We start from the raw sequence: 13,438 nt of genomic DNA, 5'->3' as shown, positions 1-13,438 counted from the left end.
GAATGTACTTTCAATGGAGGAAACAACTCAGCTTCATTAATATCTTCATTCGTGTTTCAAAGATGAACGAAAGTATCATGGTTTTGAGGCAACATGGGCGAGAGTAAATTACTAAATTACAATTTTCCTTTTTGGGTGAACTATCTCGTAAAATATAAGCAAAAGTAATAGTGACTCCCTAAAGTATTACTATTTCAACCCATCAAATGATAAATCGATCACAACTTTTAAACACACTTGAGAAAGTATAGCGTGATTAAAAACAGCATATTAAACAAAAACAGCTTGCACAAACAATGGCTTCACTGCACTAATTAATTAATGGTAAGGTAAACAAATGAAAAGACCTTCTCAGCATGAGCACATATGGCCCTGCTGAAATTAAGGAGCCAGATTAGCCCGAGCAACCGAGCATGAAATGATGCTCAAACACTTACTTGCATTCTCCAGGCACCATACAGCCTCCGTGAATCAGATTACAACCCTGCTTGCAGATCGCTGAGAGAGGAGAGGGAGAGAGGAGAGGGAGAGAGGGAGGGAGGAGAGTCAGTCTTGTTTGTTTGTGTTGCCTTACAAGTGCGACAAGATAAATTCATCACGCTCGCTGTGGCAGAAGACAACTTTATGGCCTGAACACACACATACGTTTGCCCTTATCCACCCCCATTACAGCCACCTACTCGTACCCCATGCTCATTAGGACAGTGCCTGGTGATTTACTGCCTTTCTTTAGTGCAATATATACACACACACGCACTCACAGCTTTGGAACAGAGGTGTTTAGGTTGTCTGCAGTGGTGGGTTAAAGACATCAAAAACCCCAGCATCACCCAAATTAATTGAGCTAATGGAAAGTGTGACTCCAGGGCTGCAGAGGTGTTGTTTACAACACAATCTCACCTCCAGGCAGAGGAGCAAAGATCGCAGGGCTGTGAAAACACTGATAGCAGCAGGTCTCTTTACAGGGTTGTAAAGGGCAAGATTTAACAGGGTTCCTCTCTATATGCTTCAAGACACCAGTCAGTGCTAGTTCATCCTTTATCAAGGGCAATGTGGCTAATAATACGAGGCTATATATTGGGGATGCATGACATATTGTTACAGTTAAATGTTACCTTTATAAAAAAAAGTGAACATCTACTTTTATATAGAGTATGTTGTGATGCCTAAATTGTAGCTTTTAAATCAATTAAGTTTAGTGCAGTATTGTAATTGTTAACTAAAACTAATGAAATTGACAAAAGCACATTACAAAACTATACATTTTTTATTAAAATCAAAAATTTTAAATAAAAGTCAATTAAATTCTAGTAAATGATAAAAAGCTAATAAATAATTTACTGTAATAGTGTAAAATCATACCAAAATAACACTTTTATGTCTATATTTAAATCCAAAAGAGTATAATAGAATTGTAATATTGGCCATTTATTGGTCATGATATTAAACTGAAATGCTAAGTACAAAATACAGATGGTCAACAGCACTAACCCGTCCGGCAGTCCACTCCCATCCAGCCATCTAGACATACAATATTTCCCGATGGATCGCAGCGGTAGTGGCCGAAGTAGTCGTCGCGGGGCCGGCACTGCTTGTTGCACTTACTCCCGTAGTAGTTCTCGTCACACCTGACCCGGAGTCGGTAATCGATGTGGGCCGTGGTGCCGGGGTGCCGGATGGACTGCCAGTGGTCGCCGGGATTCACCATGCTAGCGTGTGTGTGGCGTTCAATCAAATTCTCCTCACCAGCTAAAAAAAAGAAAAGCAGAAACAGAGATCATGCACTTTGTTAATAATCAGAATTAAAAACAATATTATACAGTAACACTGTTACTAGGGATAATTATGACTATTTACTTAAAGGCCTATATTAATAACTTATAAGGCCTATATTTTTTAGTCAGCTAATTTGTAATGTATTATATAACAATAAATAATATGTTTTATATAATAAATAATATAACAATATAATACTTATTAAATAATGTTTCATGACCAAATAAAAGGAAATAAAAATCTAATTTCTAAAATACAACTTATTCATTCCAAAAATTTACATGGAATGGAAGATGGAGCTAACACATATTCACACAACCAGTACAATGTGATAATGAACGGGCATGTAGATCAGCTGCAAGTCAACAGACAGGACAGTCCCTGATTTAAAGCTATAAACTCGCTAGTGACTCAGACTATCCTGTCCCTGCCAACTTCCTGCCTCACAAATCCATTCAGACAAATCACTGCACAACAAAGACACTCACACATGAATGACACCATTGCAAAAACAAAGGGTTTTGAATTGGCTCTCAGTTAACCATCCCAAATCAAGTACTTTATTGGTGATTGTTACCACTCATATTCATTCGAACACATCCCTTAACTCTAAGTGTTCTTTGTACCATGGACATGATAATAACTCAAAATGCGGCTGCAAGAGGTGTGGTCAGACTTACGATTTTTAGTGAGCAGACAATAAAAATAGCCGAGTCATATCTAGGGACCAGAATTTTATATAAACTTAGGGTTGGACCAGTAACTACCAAGCAAACATCCAGAAAACTCTAGCAACACCATCAAAATCCCCTAAAAACCATTCTAAACACTGCAGCAACTGCACAAACACGCCTTAGCATCATGGCAGCGACTCGTTCATTTGTTCAATCGTTCACATTTCTAGTGAGTTTTAGTTAAAACCTAGTTCTTCTAATGAAAATGTTGATGTCTGGCCGGAGGGAGGGGAGTGAGTTTGACTGCTGTTACCAGGGAGATCTGGGCAAGAGCGGCAGGCAGAGAAAGCCACTGGTGTCCATAGCCGGCGACTTTCAGCTCTTAGCCCAGGCCGTCCTTGAAGGACCTGGATCCCACCCTAATCCTAATCATCAATCACATCGTCCAGGTCCACCAGGACACGGACCCTCAATACGAATCCCTCCTCCTAGCGAGAGTGGTTAGCAGCACTCACATTAAGAGCACCATTTTCCCAAGCTTTCCCAGCCTCTCTGCAAAGAAAGCAATCTTTATCGCAGTGGGATCGGAGACGGCAAACAATCACGGTGGAAACGGGGGGCCTGCGATTTCCTCTGTCCCGACGCGCAGAGCGCGTCCACGTCTTTCTCCTCTTGCAAACACACATACGGGGCGCACATACACATGCCTTCCTCTCCATCCTCTGACAATGTCGATCGAATTAAGCAACAAAAACAGAAATAGCCCTGGCGCTTCCAGATAAAGAACAATGGAGCGAGCTTTTGCCGGCCCGTTCTGCCCAACGTCTAAACACTGGGCAGTCCAGAGCCCTTCCTGCAGAGTAAACACAATGCTACAGAACTTTTCCTGAAGCCTGTAGGGCCCTACGATGCACACGTACACATTATGAACAGTTCTGACAGATGTAACAGAATTATTTAAAGCATCTATGAAAAATGCATGTTGGCTAATTCCGTCAGTTCGACTAGAACAACGTCCCACCGTCCCTGGAAAGTCCTGAGATGACATGACGCATTGTGCAGGCTAAACTTTATTCACCCGAGCGAAAGAGTGAGAGACACATTTTTACCCTTGGGTTTCTGACAGACAGACGAGGAGGCGTTAGGACGTGTCCGGTTTAAGAAAAGAGGTGCGGCAGCTCTGAGTGTTCACACTGCATACTAAACGAGTAGTATCAAACGGCACTGGAGAGAGGAGGATGCACTGCCGCTTTTGTTGCCAAGCCTTGCGTGAGTACAGACTGCAGATAGTCACATCAGACAGACCTTGGCAGCGTTCGCTCTCTATGACAAGATCATTAATGTCTGGCACGCCTCTCTACTATGGGCTTGTGTGATAAATGAAGCCACTGTCTCAAACAGAGCCCTGCCAAGTCATTGAGTGTGCTCCAGATCATCAAAGAGAGCAGGTCAATCTCAAGTATTTCTAATCAATGGTCACTAGAGCTTACAGGTGTTCTGGTGAACACTTCTTTAACTCTAAAGCTAATTCCATAGTTAGCATTTGGAACCTAAATAAATAATTATATAATATTTTATAAAAATGTATTAACATTCTGCTATCATCAAGTTTTTTGCACACATCACATGTCTCATATTTAAATTCAAACTCTTTACACTGCTGTTGTAAACGAGCACAATAACATCTGGAAAAAATTGTTCTGTAATGGAAATGATGGGACGGCTGTGAAAGCATATTGAAATGGTCTATGCATATTTCAATCTTTCTTTAGATTAGCTTTAAAAGTAATAATGCATATTTGATGATGGGTTTTATAGTACAAGTTAAATTATGGCTCTGGAATAAGGGTAAAAATGAAACAAATCTATACTTAAAGGGGCATTCCACCCATTTGAACATTGTTTTTTATTTAAAGTGGGTCATATATGTAGCCGAAATGTAAAATAAATTTTGAATTTGGTGCCTTTGTGACCGAGGAAAGACAAAAAATAACTTCAGGACGCATTTGTGTGAAAGACAACAACTCCCACAATGCACCACATTGCACAGCTCCGCAAGCCACTCCCACTAATCCAGAAAGCGCATATCTGCCTATAAGAAAAATCAATCTTCCCTCTACAAGGCTAGCTACCACCAGAGCTTGAAATTAATTTCACACAAAATGTCTAGTTAGTTGGCGAACTCATTAGTGCATTACTCCTCGTTTGTATTTCTTTCGAAAAAGTGAATTATTGCATGGTACCTGGATGTTCAGTCAGAACATATGCGGTGCGAAACTAGGATAGTTCACAACACAAACATCCGTGTCCTCGTCTGATTCAGAGATTTCGTCCAGGAGAAATTGTCATCGTTCAAATTCTTTGCCGCAGACGGTCTCTATCTCTGTGTTCGTAGTTGCATAGTGAGATCACCGGCGCCACCAGTCCGCCCTAACTCGAGCCAGTCCGGGCTCCTCGTCCGCGGCAGGCAGGTCTTCTGCCTCGGCGGCTCTTCGCTATAATGCGGCTTGTAAAGGTAGCCACATACACCTGATTCAAGCATCAGACTTCCGAAATCCTCTTCTTCTATATCATATTGAGCACTCTCCTCCGCTACTGTCATAACTTTACATCTGTTTCCACACTGCCTGTTAGCTTAGCTTCAAACAAGATGGAGGATATCGCTTTCAGTTTCAGAGAGTAAAGTCCCACCCACTGATCTGTAATAGGTCTGTAGCGTGAGCGGGTCCCACCCCCTGGGAAAGATGAGGAACGAGTGTCTGTAGTCTCAACAGAAACCCCCCCCTTACACTTCCTCCTACAATGACGCAAAATGACGATTTTTGCGTCATTGTAGGAGGAAGTGTAAGAGGTAAATAACGGATTTCTCCCGTCTCAGGGGAAAATGAGAGAGTGTTGCACGACCATTCAATAGTATGACTGGGTTTCTAACAATGCAAAGCTTAATGCAAATGGGTGGAGTGTCCCTTTAAAGTAACTGTTGGCGCTCTAGCGGTAAATAAACCAAACTGCATGCATGTTGTGGAAGAACATTGTAGCCGGAGCTACTTCTCTCTGTTTATGTCTATGACGAGTCACACACGTACGGGGCTACTCCGCAGTGGTACGACCCGACCAGTCTAAAAAATAGTCCGAATATAAACACTTATTATAGGTGTACCGTAGTGATTCAGGATAAGAAAAAACACGGTTTGGAAAATGTATTCATGACGTACTCACTTATATACATTTTAAATGAATAAGGTTATAGACTGCAGCTTTAAAATTCAATTGAAAAGTAGGAAAAAAGTTAATTATGTAGGCAGTTTGTTTGAGACTACTATACAATAATTTTGATCATTTTCACAAAAATGCCATGGCCCCCAGAATATGTTGTTGTATGAACATGCAATATATTAAAAGAAAGAACAGAGCCTCTTTTAAACAACAACAACAACAACAACAACAAAAATTAAACATTTTATTTTAGCCTCATGCATTCTTTTTTATCAACACTTGAATGTGGGTAAGTTTCATTAAAAAAAAAACATTTCAAAGACTACAACGTGCATACGCAATGCTTTTATCGCTTGTTTCTGCTCCTTTTTTGCCTGCGTTTTGAACCGGAGACTCACTACTCTTTCAGAAGTTGCATAATAGCGCCCCCTTCCATATAACAGTGAAAACACGGAAAGCCGGAAAATTCCGTCAATGGAAAGGAAGGAGTTAAACAAAAACCAGACCTGCACGCTGTCTCTTTAAAGTCACGCTGTCCTAGGGCACCAGCTGTGCGTAAGTTACAACTTAGCCTAGTTCTGACGTAAAAGGGCACTAAGATACAACTTACACACTACTAAATATTTTTGCGAGTACAGGGTTAGTTGTAAAATAACTAGCTAGTAGTTACTAAGCCTCAAGTGTGGACTTTACGTTCCAATTTAAGAAAGAACTTACGAACTCATTGCAGTGAGTCAAACAAGCTTCCTCTGGACCATTGTTTCAGGCTGAAGTGCTTGCAAAGATGAAAATGAAAAACAGGACGTAATGACTTCAAGCAGAGGGAGAGGCGCGTGTTTGATTTTAGAGTTTTACAGACGCTGGGATATACAGTGATTCTACAGATCACATCCGCAGATCAAAGCCATGCCCCCCTATGTTTCTCCCATTTTACCAGCGTTCACCTTTCTTTCGCATACGTCGAATTCCTCCGCCTGACCCTTCCCTACCGACAATTCCTTAAGCCAGACAAAAGGCGGCGGGAGAAAACAGGATACAGCTGTGGAATTATGGTGCCCATGTTGATTCCCCAAGATCCATACATGCTAGAAGTAGGGATGGGCATTTTCCAAAAATATTGTTTTAGAATTTTAGAAATTTAATTTTAATATTTATTTATGTAAATCAAGTTTGTCAGCATTTCTGAACAAGCTTATGAGAAAACGCGTTCCGCCGACAGACGTTTTAGGGACACAGTGGTGTGCTAAGCAAAGTTTCTTACAGCGCTATGTGTTTTCTGTTCTTAAACCGGTCTCCCTCGACGAAACTTAAAGGAAGCATATGCCTCGAGATAATTTTGCTATCAAATCATTTATCTTCTTTTCGCCTCACTTGGGGGTACAGCTGCGATTACCTGCAGTCATGAATGAAATGATGGACAGCTGTCTTTCCTAATTTGACTGGTGTTTGGATTTCATGTGATTTCATGGTGGTGATATTTGATAGCTCAGTTTCACCTGACAATGAATCAAATAATTAAAAGTAAACATTTCAATTCAATTTAATTCCAAACTTCACTCCGCCTAGAGGCAAACGTCGACATTCTGTGATCAAATACAATCTACTTGTTAACAGGCTCCACAGCGCCACCTAGTGCATTTAATTATAATTGTGAGTTTGAGTGCTTAGGATTTTACGACATTTGCGGCCAGCAAAGCAACATATGAAGCAAAATTCTAATCATATTTTTGTTTTTTGAATAGTAATTAGAGATCAAATATTTGACTATTCATGCACAACCCTAACTGGAAGCCCCGAAGAACAAGGCTTAGGGGGATTACAACCCAAGATCTCACATTTAATTGAGATTATTCTTCAAGCATGAAAACAAACACGTTATTGCTGCAACTTATGTGTACGTGTATGACTCAATATCCTCAGGAGATTTCACTCAGCGGTAACAGTTAACAGAGGTCTTCAGATGATCAGGTTCATTGGAAAATCTTAGTGGACTTGCGTGCACTGCTAAAGCATGTGTGGAAGATGCAAGATTGTGCTTGTTTGAGTCTTTAACTACACATTTGTGTGAGGTTCCCTGCTTTCGAAGCTCAGGTAATGGTTCTTGTGTAAGCAACACATCCCATCCATATATCTGTCAAAAATGATGAGCCTCTCCTTAGTGCGGTTAAAAATATCAAACTCAATGCATACCTTCAACCCCCTATATCAGTGCCTACATGCAAATGGACAACTTTCACAAATAATGCACACCACAAAGTCCTTAAATAACCCCATTCGTGCCCAATAAAATCCTGACACGACCCAACGAATTCCCCCACGCTAACATTACAACACGTCAGCGGGGTAGCTTTAACACTTTCATCTCACCATCAAGGATCAAGACTCAATCTCCACAAATGAATCCATCCCTTACAGCGCCAAACTACAGACTAACAATGCTCTACGTCCATTATGAGCAACAAACCCAACCCAGAGAGGCTTCGGTAGCCTGCAGCAGTGAATCATATTGGGATTACAAAGGAATACTCACTGTTTTGAGTAGAGTTATCCCAGTCCCAGGCTTCCAGGATGAGTGTGTAGGATCGCTGAGGGAGAAAGAGAGAGAATATCATTATGAGATGAAATATTAAAATGCTATTGAAGAAGAAACAACAAGAAACGAGTAGATTTTTACATTTTCTGATGTTACAAGTATCTGATGCCACTATGCTGATAAAAAAAATATAGGAGATGAGCATACACAATGAAATATCCAATTTCAAATGATACTACAAGTCAGGGATTCACCAACTTTTTTGTCAGCCAAACCCTTTTGACCTAAAATATTTAGTTAATATTTATTAACTTAATATTTTGAATTTAACAACACATTCATATTTGATTGCATTTATACTTATTTATTTCAATTGGATATTTTTATAATTAATGACTTATTGGCTTTTCAGCAACTCACAAAGCCCCTGCAGGTCCCTCATGAGCCCCAGTTGGGGAAACTCTGCCATAGCTCTGCGATTGCCTGATAACCAATGGTACCGACATTTATTAAATTTCTATGATGGGTGTTATGGACGGATACAAGTTTGTGTCTAAGTGTTTCCAATTGATGTAGTGCATTGTTATGTGGTTAATAGGGTATTTTAGGTGTTTGCTAACTGACCCAGGTCAAAAGATATGGGTCAGGTACCTTTTCCAAATATAAATGACCTGTTTTATATCCTCCAGGTGAAAATCAAAAAAGAAATAGCACAACTCTAAGCAAACAGAAATATCGGAGTTAGTAGAAACAGTGTCAGATGATTTACAGTTTTAATGCGCACTAGATTAAAAGCGTCTGCTAAATGTAAATGTAATACTGAGGGTTAGAGGTTTATTCAAATCCCTAACCACAAGTATGAGCAATAGAAATAGTGATGTTTGCCTTAGCAAGCAGTGCTAATAAAACAACATAGATACTAAAGCTCCATTACAGTCCTCTCTCATGACAGGAGGCAGCATTTATAAGAGTTGAGTTAGGTTACACATGAGATGGAGGGAGGGAGAGAGAGATTTTCAGCTACAGGAATATTCTTGATGCTTCTCTGATCTCTGAGAGTCCATCTACTAGAATGTCATCTATAGTCCCAACCTGACCAGGCCATAATTTTCAGCTTTCATGAGATCAAAACAGGACACTTAAGAAACATTTAACTGATGTGTTTCCTTCAGCGACAAGTTTATTCACACCTTGTTCTCATTCCTGATTCAAGATGACACCACTTTTATATCTTCACTGATTTTCTTAAAAAGGTATCTTTTCGTACTCCAATTCTCTAGGTCACAGAGAACACATTCGAAATACTGCAAACATAACACCGTGTCCTAACGTGATAAGATTCCAGCGACAAGCAATTTCCCTGTCCACACCAGATGCGACGCGTCTTTGATGCGAGATGCATCAAACTCAATCAAAACCCACAACCAATCAGAACACCGTGTGGGCGGGCTCTCGCGGCAGGTTCACAGCACCAGCTATATTAATCTTGACGGCACTCGCAAGAAAATGGATAAGTAATGCACAAATATTACACCATTTAAACATTATTAAAAATACATACAGAGTTACTAAAACAATCTTTGTCAAATAATACACTTGTTTGTTCACAGTTTGAAAGTTCTTGTTTCCATTTGTTTAATTTCAAGATCTGAGGTGAATAATCCATTGTTGTTTTTACGGCTACAAAGCTGGGAGCACTAAATGAAATTCAAAGTCACATTACACGCTTTTAACATTAAATAAAGCACATAAACTGTACCTGAGATTATCATTGCCACACTTTGTGTTTGTTGTACCAGCCGCGACGTTGCAGAAAAATAGAAACTGTTTCTAAAATAGAATCGCCGTGGCTTGTTAGGACAAAAACTCAGATTAACATGGAAAAGATACCTTTTATCGTGCGTCGCGCCATCGTGTGTAGTTAGGACACAGTGTAAGTCTTATGGTCATGCATCAAAACAAGAGATAAGGTGGTGGAGATCTGTTTTAAGAGATGAGCCAAAGGTTTAAAATGCCACTATGGTTCTCTATTGTTAATAAACTGAACGCTTGCGCACGTGCACGAACAAAAACAACCTCAATGATGAGCAAAATACTATGCTGAAAGTGTTTTTGGTCAATTATATCATTTATATTGACAGGGAATGTTGGAAAATTACACAAAATGATGGAAAGAAAAAAGGTCATGTGCCAACCGCTAAGCTACATCTCCAGTCATAAACTTTTAGCTGTGTGAATACATACTGAAAAGTGTTATTCTCTTAAAGTTAGAACAAATACTAAAACTTTATAGTTACAGTTTACACTATAGTTGACATCCCATATGAACACTATTAGAATCAACCCAGTGTATTGAAATATTTCCTAACTAACAATTCCCAGAATGCACTAAAAAGAGAGAGCATTGGCTGTTCATTGTATTCACTTCATCGACTTTTAACAGCTACAACAAAGACGTTCACACGTTCACGTTAAACAACAAAGTTGTTGAAAAATACCAGCAAGGTTGAATTGATAGTCCAATACATGCTGGACGAAGCCAAGCAACTAGGGGATTAAACGACTCGTTCTGAACGTGTGCCAGCTACTGTGTGTGTGTTACAATGCAGCAGCACATTAAAGCGGGGCTCAGTAACTTCGGGATTTCTTCGCTGTATTCTCGCTTTTTGCTTGCAGGTTTCTCTCTAGAGCTCCCCTCACAGCTTCGGAATAGATATTTGACAACACTGTTGTAAAAACTCGTAGGCGATTCTCGGACACCAGAGGCTAGTAGATCAACGACATCAAAGCAGATGGGACATTCTTTAAAACGTCTTCTTCATTCGGGTTCAAACAGCGTGAGGGAGCGCAATAATGACAGCATTTTAGCAGATTTCTTTTGGCAGTAACGCAATTGTTTACATCGCGAGACCTGATATCACGCGAGACCTCCTGACGCGGCGGCCGGCAGCCCGCCAGCTCAAAGTTGCAAGTGCGTTTTTTCCGTTCACGGGCACCAGGGGGGTGCGAAACGACCACCATTCAACCCGAAATAAGTAATGTAACCATTCCAATGACTCCGAAGCTGTTCAGTTAAGGTAAAAAAGATACTTAGTTCACCTTTAAGTGTACAATAAGCTGTTTAAAACGTGCATTCACCTGATACATTTTAAGCGTCCAGATGGTATAATAAAACATATCTTGAGGAGCGATCTCGGAGTATGCATTTATTTGTCATTTTAACTGTTGGAAACAAGAGCGTAAAAGTGGACTTCAAAGATTTCTTATCCTGTTGCGCCCTCTATAGGCCATGATCAGCAACTAGTCGACATCAAGCTTAACGCGTCATGGCTGAGCATTTAAGTCGACTAATCGACTAGTCTGTGCAACCCCTTACAAGCTACATCACAATATCTAGGTCTGTTAGTCCAACTTCACAAAAACCATGTCATTTTAAAAAGACTGACTGCTGCTTTAGTCCGACTGAAATCAGACTTTAAAATTGCACGTAAACACAGAGCGATGCAAACTGCTAGATTTAGACACGCATCTCATTCGTCTCCAGAGGTGGAGTGAGAGGGGCGGAGCCAGATGGCGTGGATGTGTGTGTTGGAGAGGTTGGGGGCTGTGGGCCGGTCTGGTGGATGCAGTCAGGGATTAGCAGCAGCACCAGGTCTGTCTGGATGGGCTGAAGTGGGTGGGCCACATAACCATGCAGACGTACAACAGATGCGTCTTAAAAAGATGGATTATTTGACATGAACGTGGATCATCCCACGACATGCTGCAGGGCTTCTGACCCCTCCTCCCATCCCCCAACACAGGGGGCGGCCAGCGTGAGAGAGCGTATTAGTGGGGTCTCGTGGTAGCAAGCATCTGCGTGGACACGAAATGCGCATGTTTGTGTGCGCACTCTTATCTGTAAATGTGGATTTGCTCCAAAGCTCCATCAGTAAATGAATATGCTGGATTGATCTGGTTGGCCGCGCACATGCGGTCATGCGTACTACAGCATGGTATGCGCGTACCCAAGGAGAAAGGTCAGAATGTCAGGGAGTGTGTGCGTGTGTGTGAGAGAGACACGGTAACACGGGGACGGCCCTGTTCCCACACACTTGGTCTCTGATTAGCTGGATTATGTGACAGCTGCCCAAAGGGCTAGATGCGGATAAAGACTAGTGGGGGAGGTGACCAGTGAACAAAGACCTCCATCTAAAACCCATCACTGCAAGACACCATCAACCTGAGTCTCGTGACACTCCGAGAACATTCCTCTGGCCACACACACACACACACCCTCCGACCCCTAGAAGTGGTCCAACACACAACGGCGGCACAAGCACACCCAAACAAGCTCCCTTGGAGATGCATGTTGTCGTTTCACTACAAGTAATTCTTCCCTCCTTATCGTGGACTACTTTCACTGATAGTGAGGATATTTATAGCAGGCTGTGAACAAGCTAATGCAGAACGCCTGGCATGGACGTACTTGGGCCGTTACGCATCACAAGTAAACCTTTGGCCGATCGCATACTTGCAGTCTTGTTGGGACGTTAAGCCTGTAAACACCCTGAGTGTTTGTGTGTGTGTAAAGTAGGTGGGTGGCTAATGGGGTGGTGGTGGAGGGAGCCACAGGTGCAGGTTCCCACAGTCGGTGGATGGGGCAGTTTAAAGAGGGGCAGGGCTGAAATTAGAGGGGGCTGAAGTGAGAGAGGCTAAGAATGACCCTGGAGACCTTTCATCAGGCTTCTCATCAGCTTCAAAAGGCTCCCACGCCACAGTTTCAATTGGTAGCAGCACACACACAATCGGCCGCAGCGCTTCTCACACACACACAAGGTCCTACTGAGTGCAAGCCATATGATTTTTACATTAAAAAAAAAGTTAAGTTTAATCATCTGATGATCACATGACAAGATGATATCGGGATCTAGCTTAGAGGGTAAAGTGTTTTCCACCGGCAGTCACGAACAAGTGACGTCCAGCTGACAGAGTGCAAGGCGAGGCAGTCTGAGAGCTTTCACACGCCTTATCTAAAGTACCAAAGCCTTCAGTGCTACTGAATATCCTGCAAAGAGAGTGAACGAAAGAAGAAAGAATTAGACAACTTAGTCTAGACTGTGGAGGAGATACTGAAAGAGTCCAAAAGAGATCAACACAGAAACCTTGAAAAATATGGGTCTCCGTTCCTTTGTGACCTCAGTGAGATAACGAGTTCTTCATTTCCTCATCTGCTTTTGGAAGAGGAACTGCCAAGAGA

The 13,438-nt window shown here is 41.4% G+C and overlaps 1 protein-coding gene across 2 annotated transcripts in view; it reads right to left on the bottom strand.

Annotated features, from left to right (window-relative positions):
- The window catches only part of jag2b (jagged canonical Notch ligand 2b), a 46,459-nt gene that overhangs the window by 21,791 nt on the left and 11,230 nt on the right, over nt 1-13,438 (bottom strand). For both annotated transcript variants that reach the window (XM_084431494.1, XM_084431495.1), the window contains exons 3-5: nt 8,197-8,251; nt 1,492-1,749; nt 438-498 (exon numbers count right to left, since the gene is read on the bottom strand). In XM_084431494.1, coding sequence (XP_084287620.1) covers nt 438-498; nt 1,492-1,749; nt 8,197-8,251 — 374 coding nt within the window. The remainder of the gene's footprint in view (nt 1-437; nt 499-1,491; nt 1,750-8,196; nt 8,252-13,438) is intronic.

This window comes from Rutilus rutilus (genome assembly GCF_951802725.1).
Source record: "Rutilus rutilus genome assembly, chromosome: 15".
Taxonomy (NCBI): domain Eukaryota; kingdom Metazoa; phylum Chordata; class Actinopteri; order Cypriniformes; family Leuciscidae; genus Rutilus; species Rutilus rutilus.
Note: the sequence above shows the minus strand (reverse complement) of the source record. Positions and strands in the feature narration are given on the sequence as shown.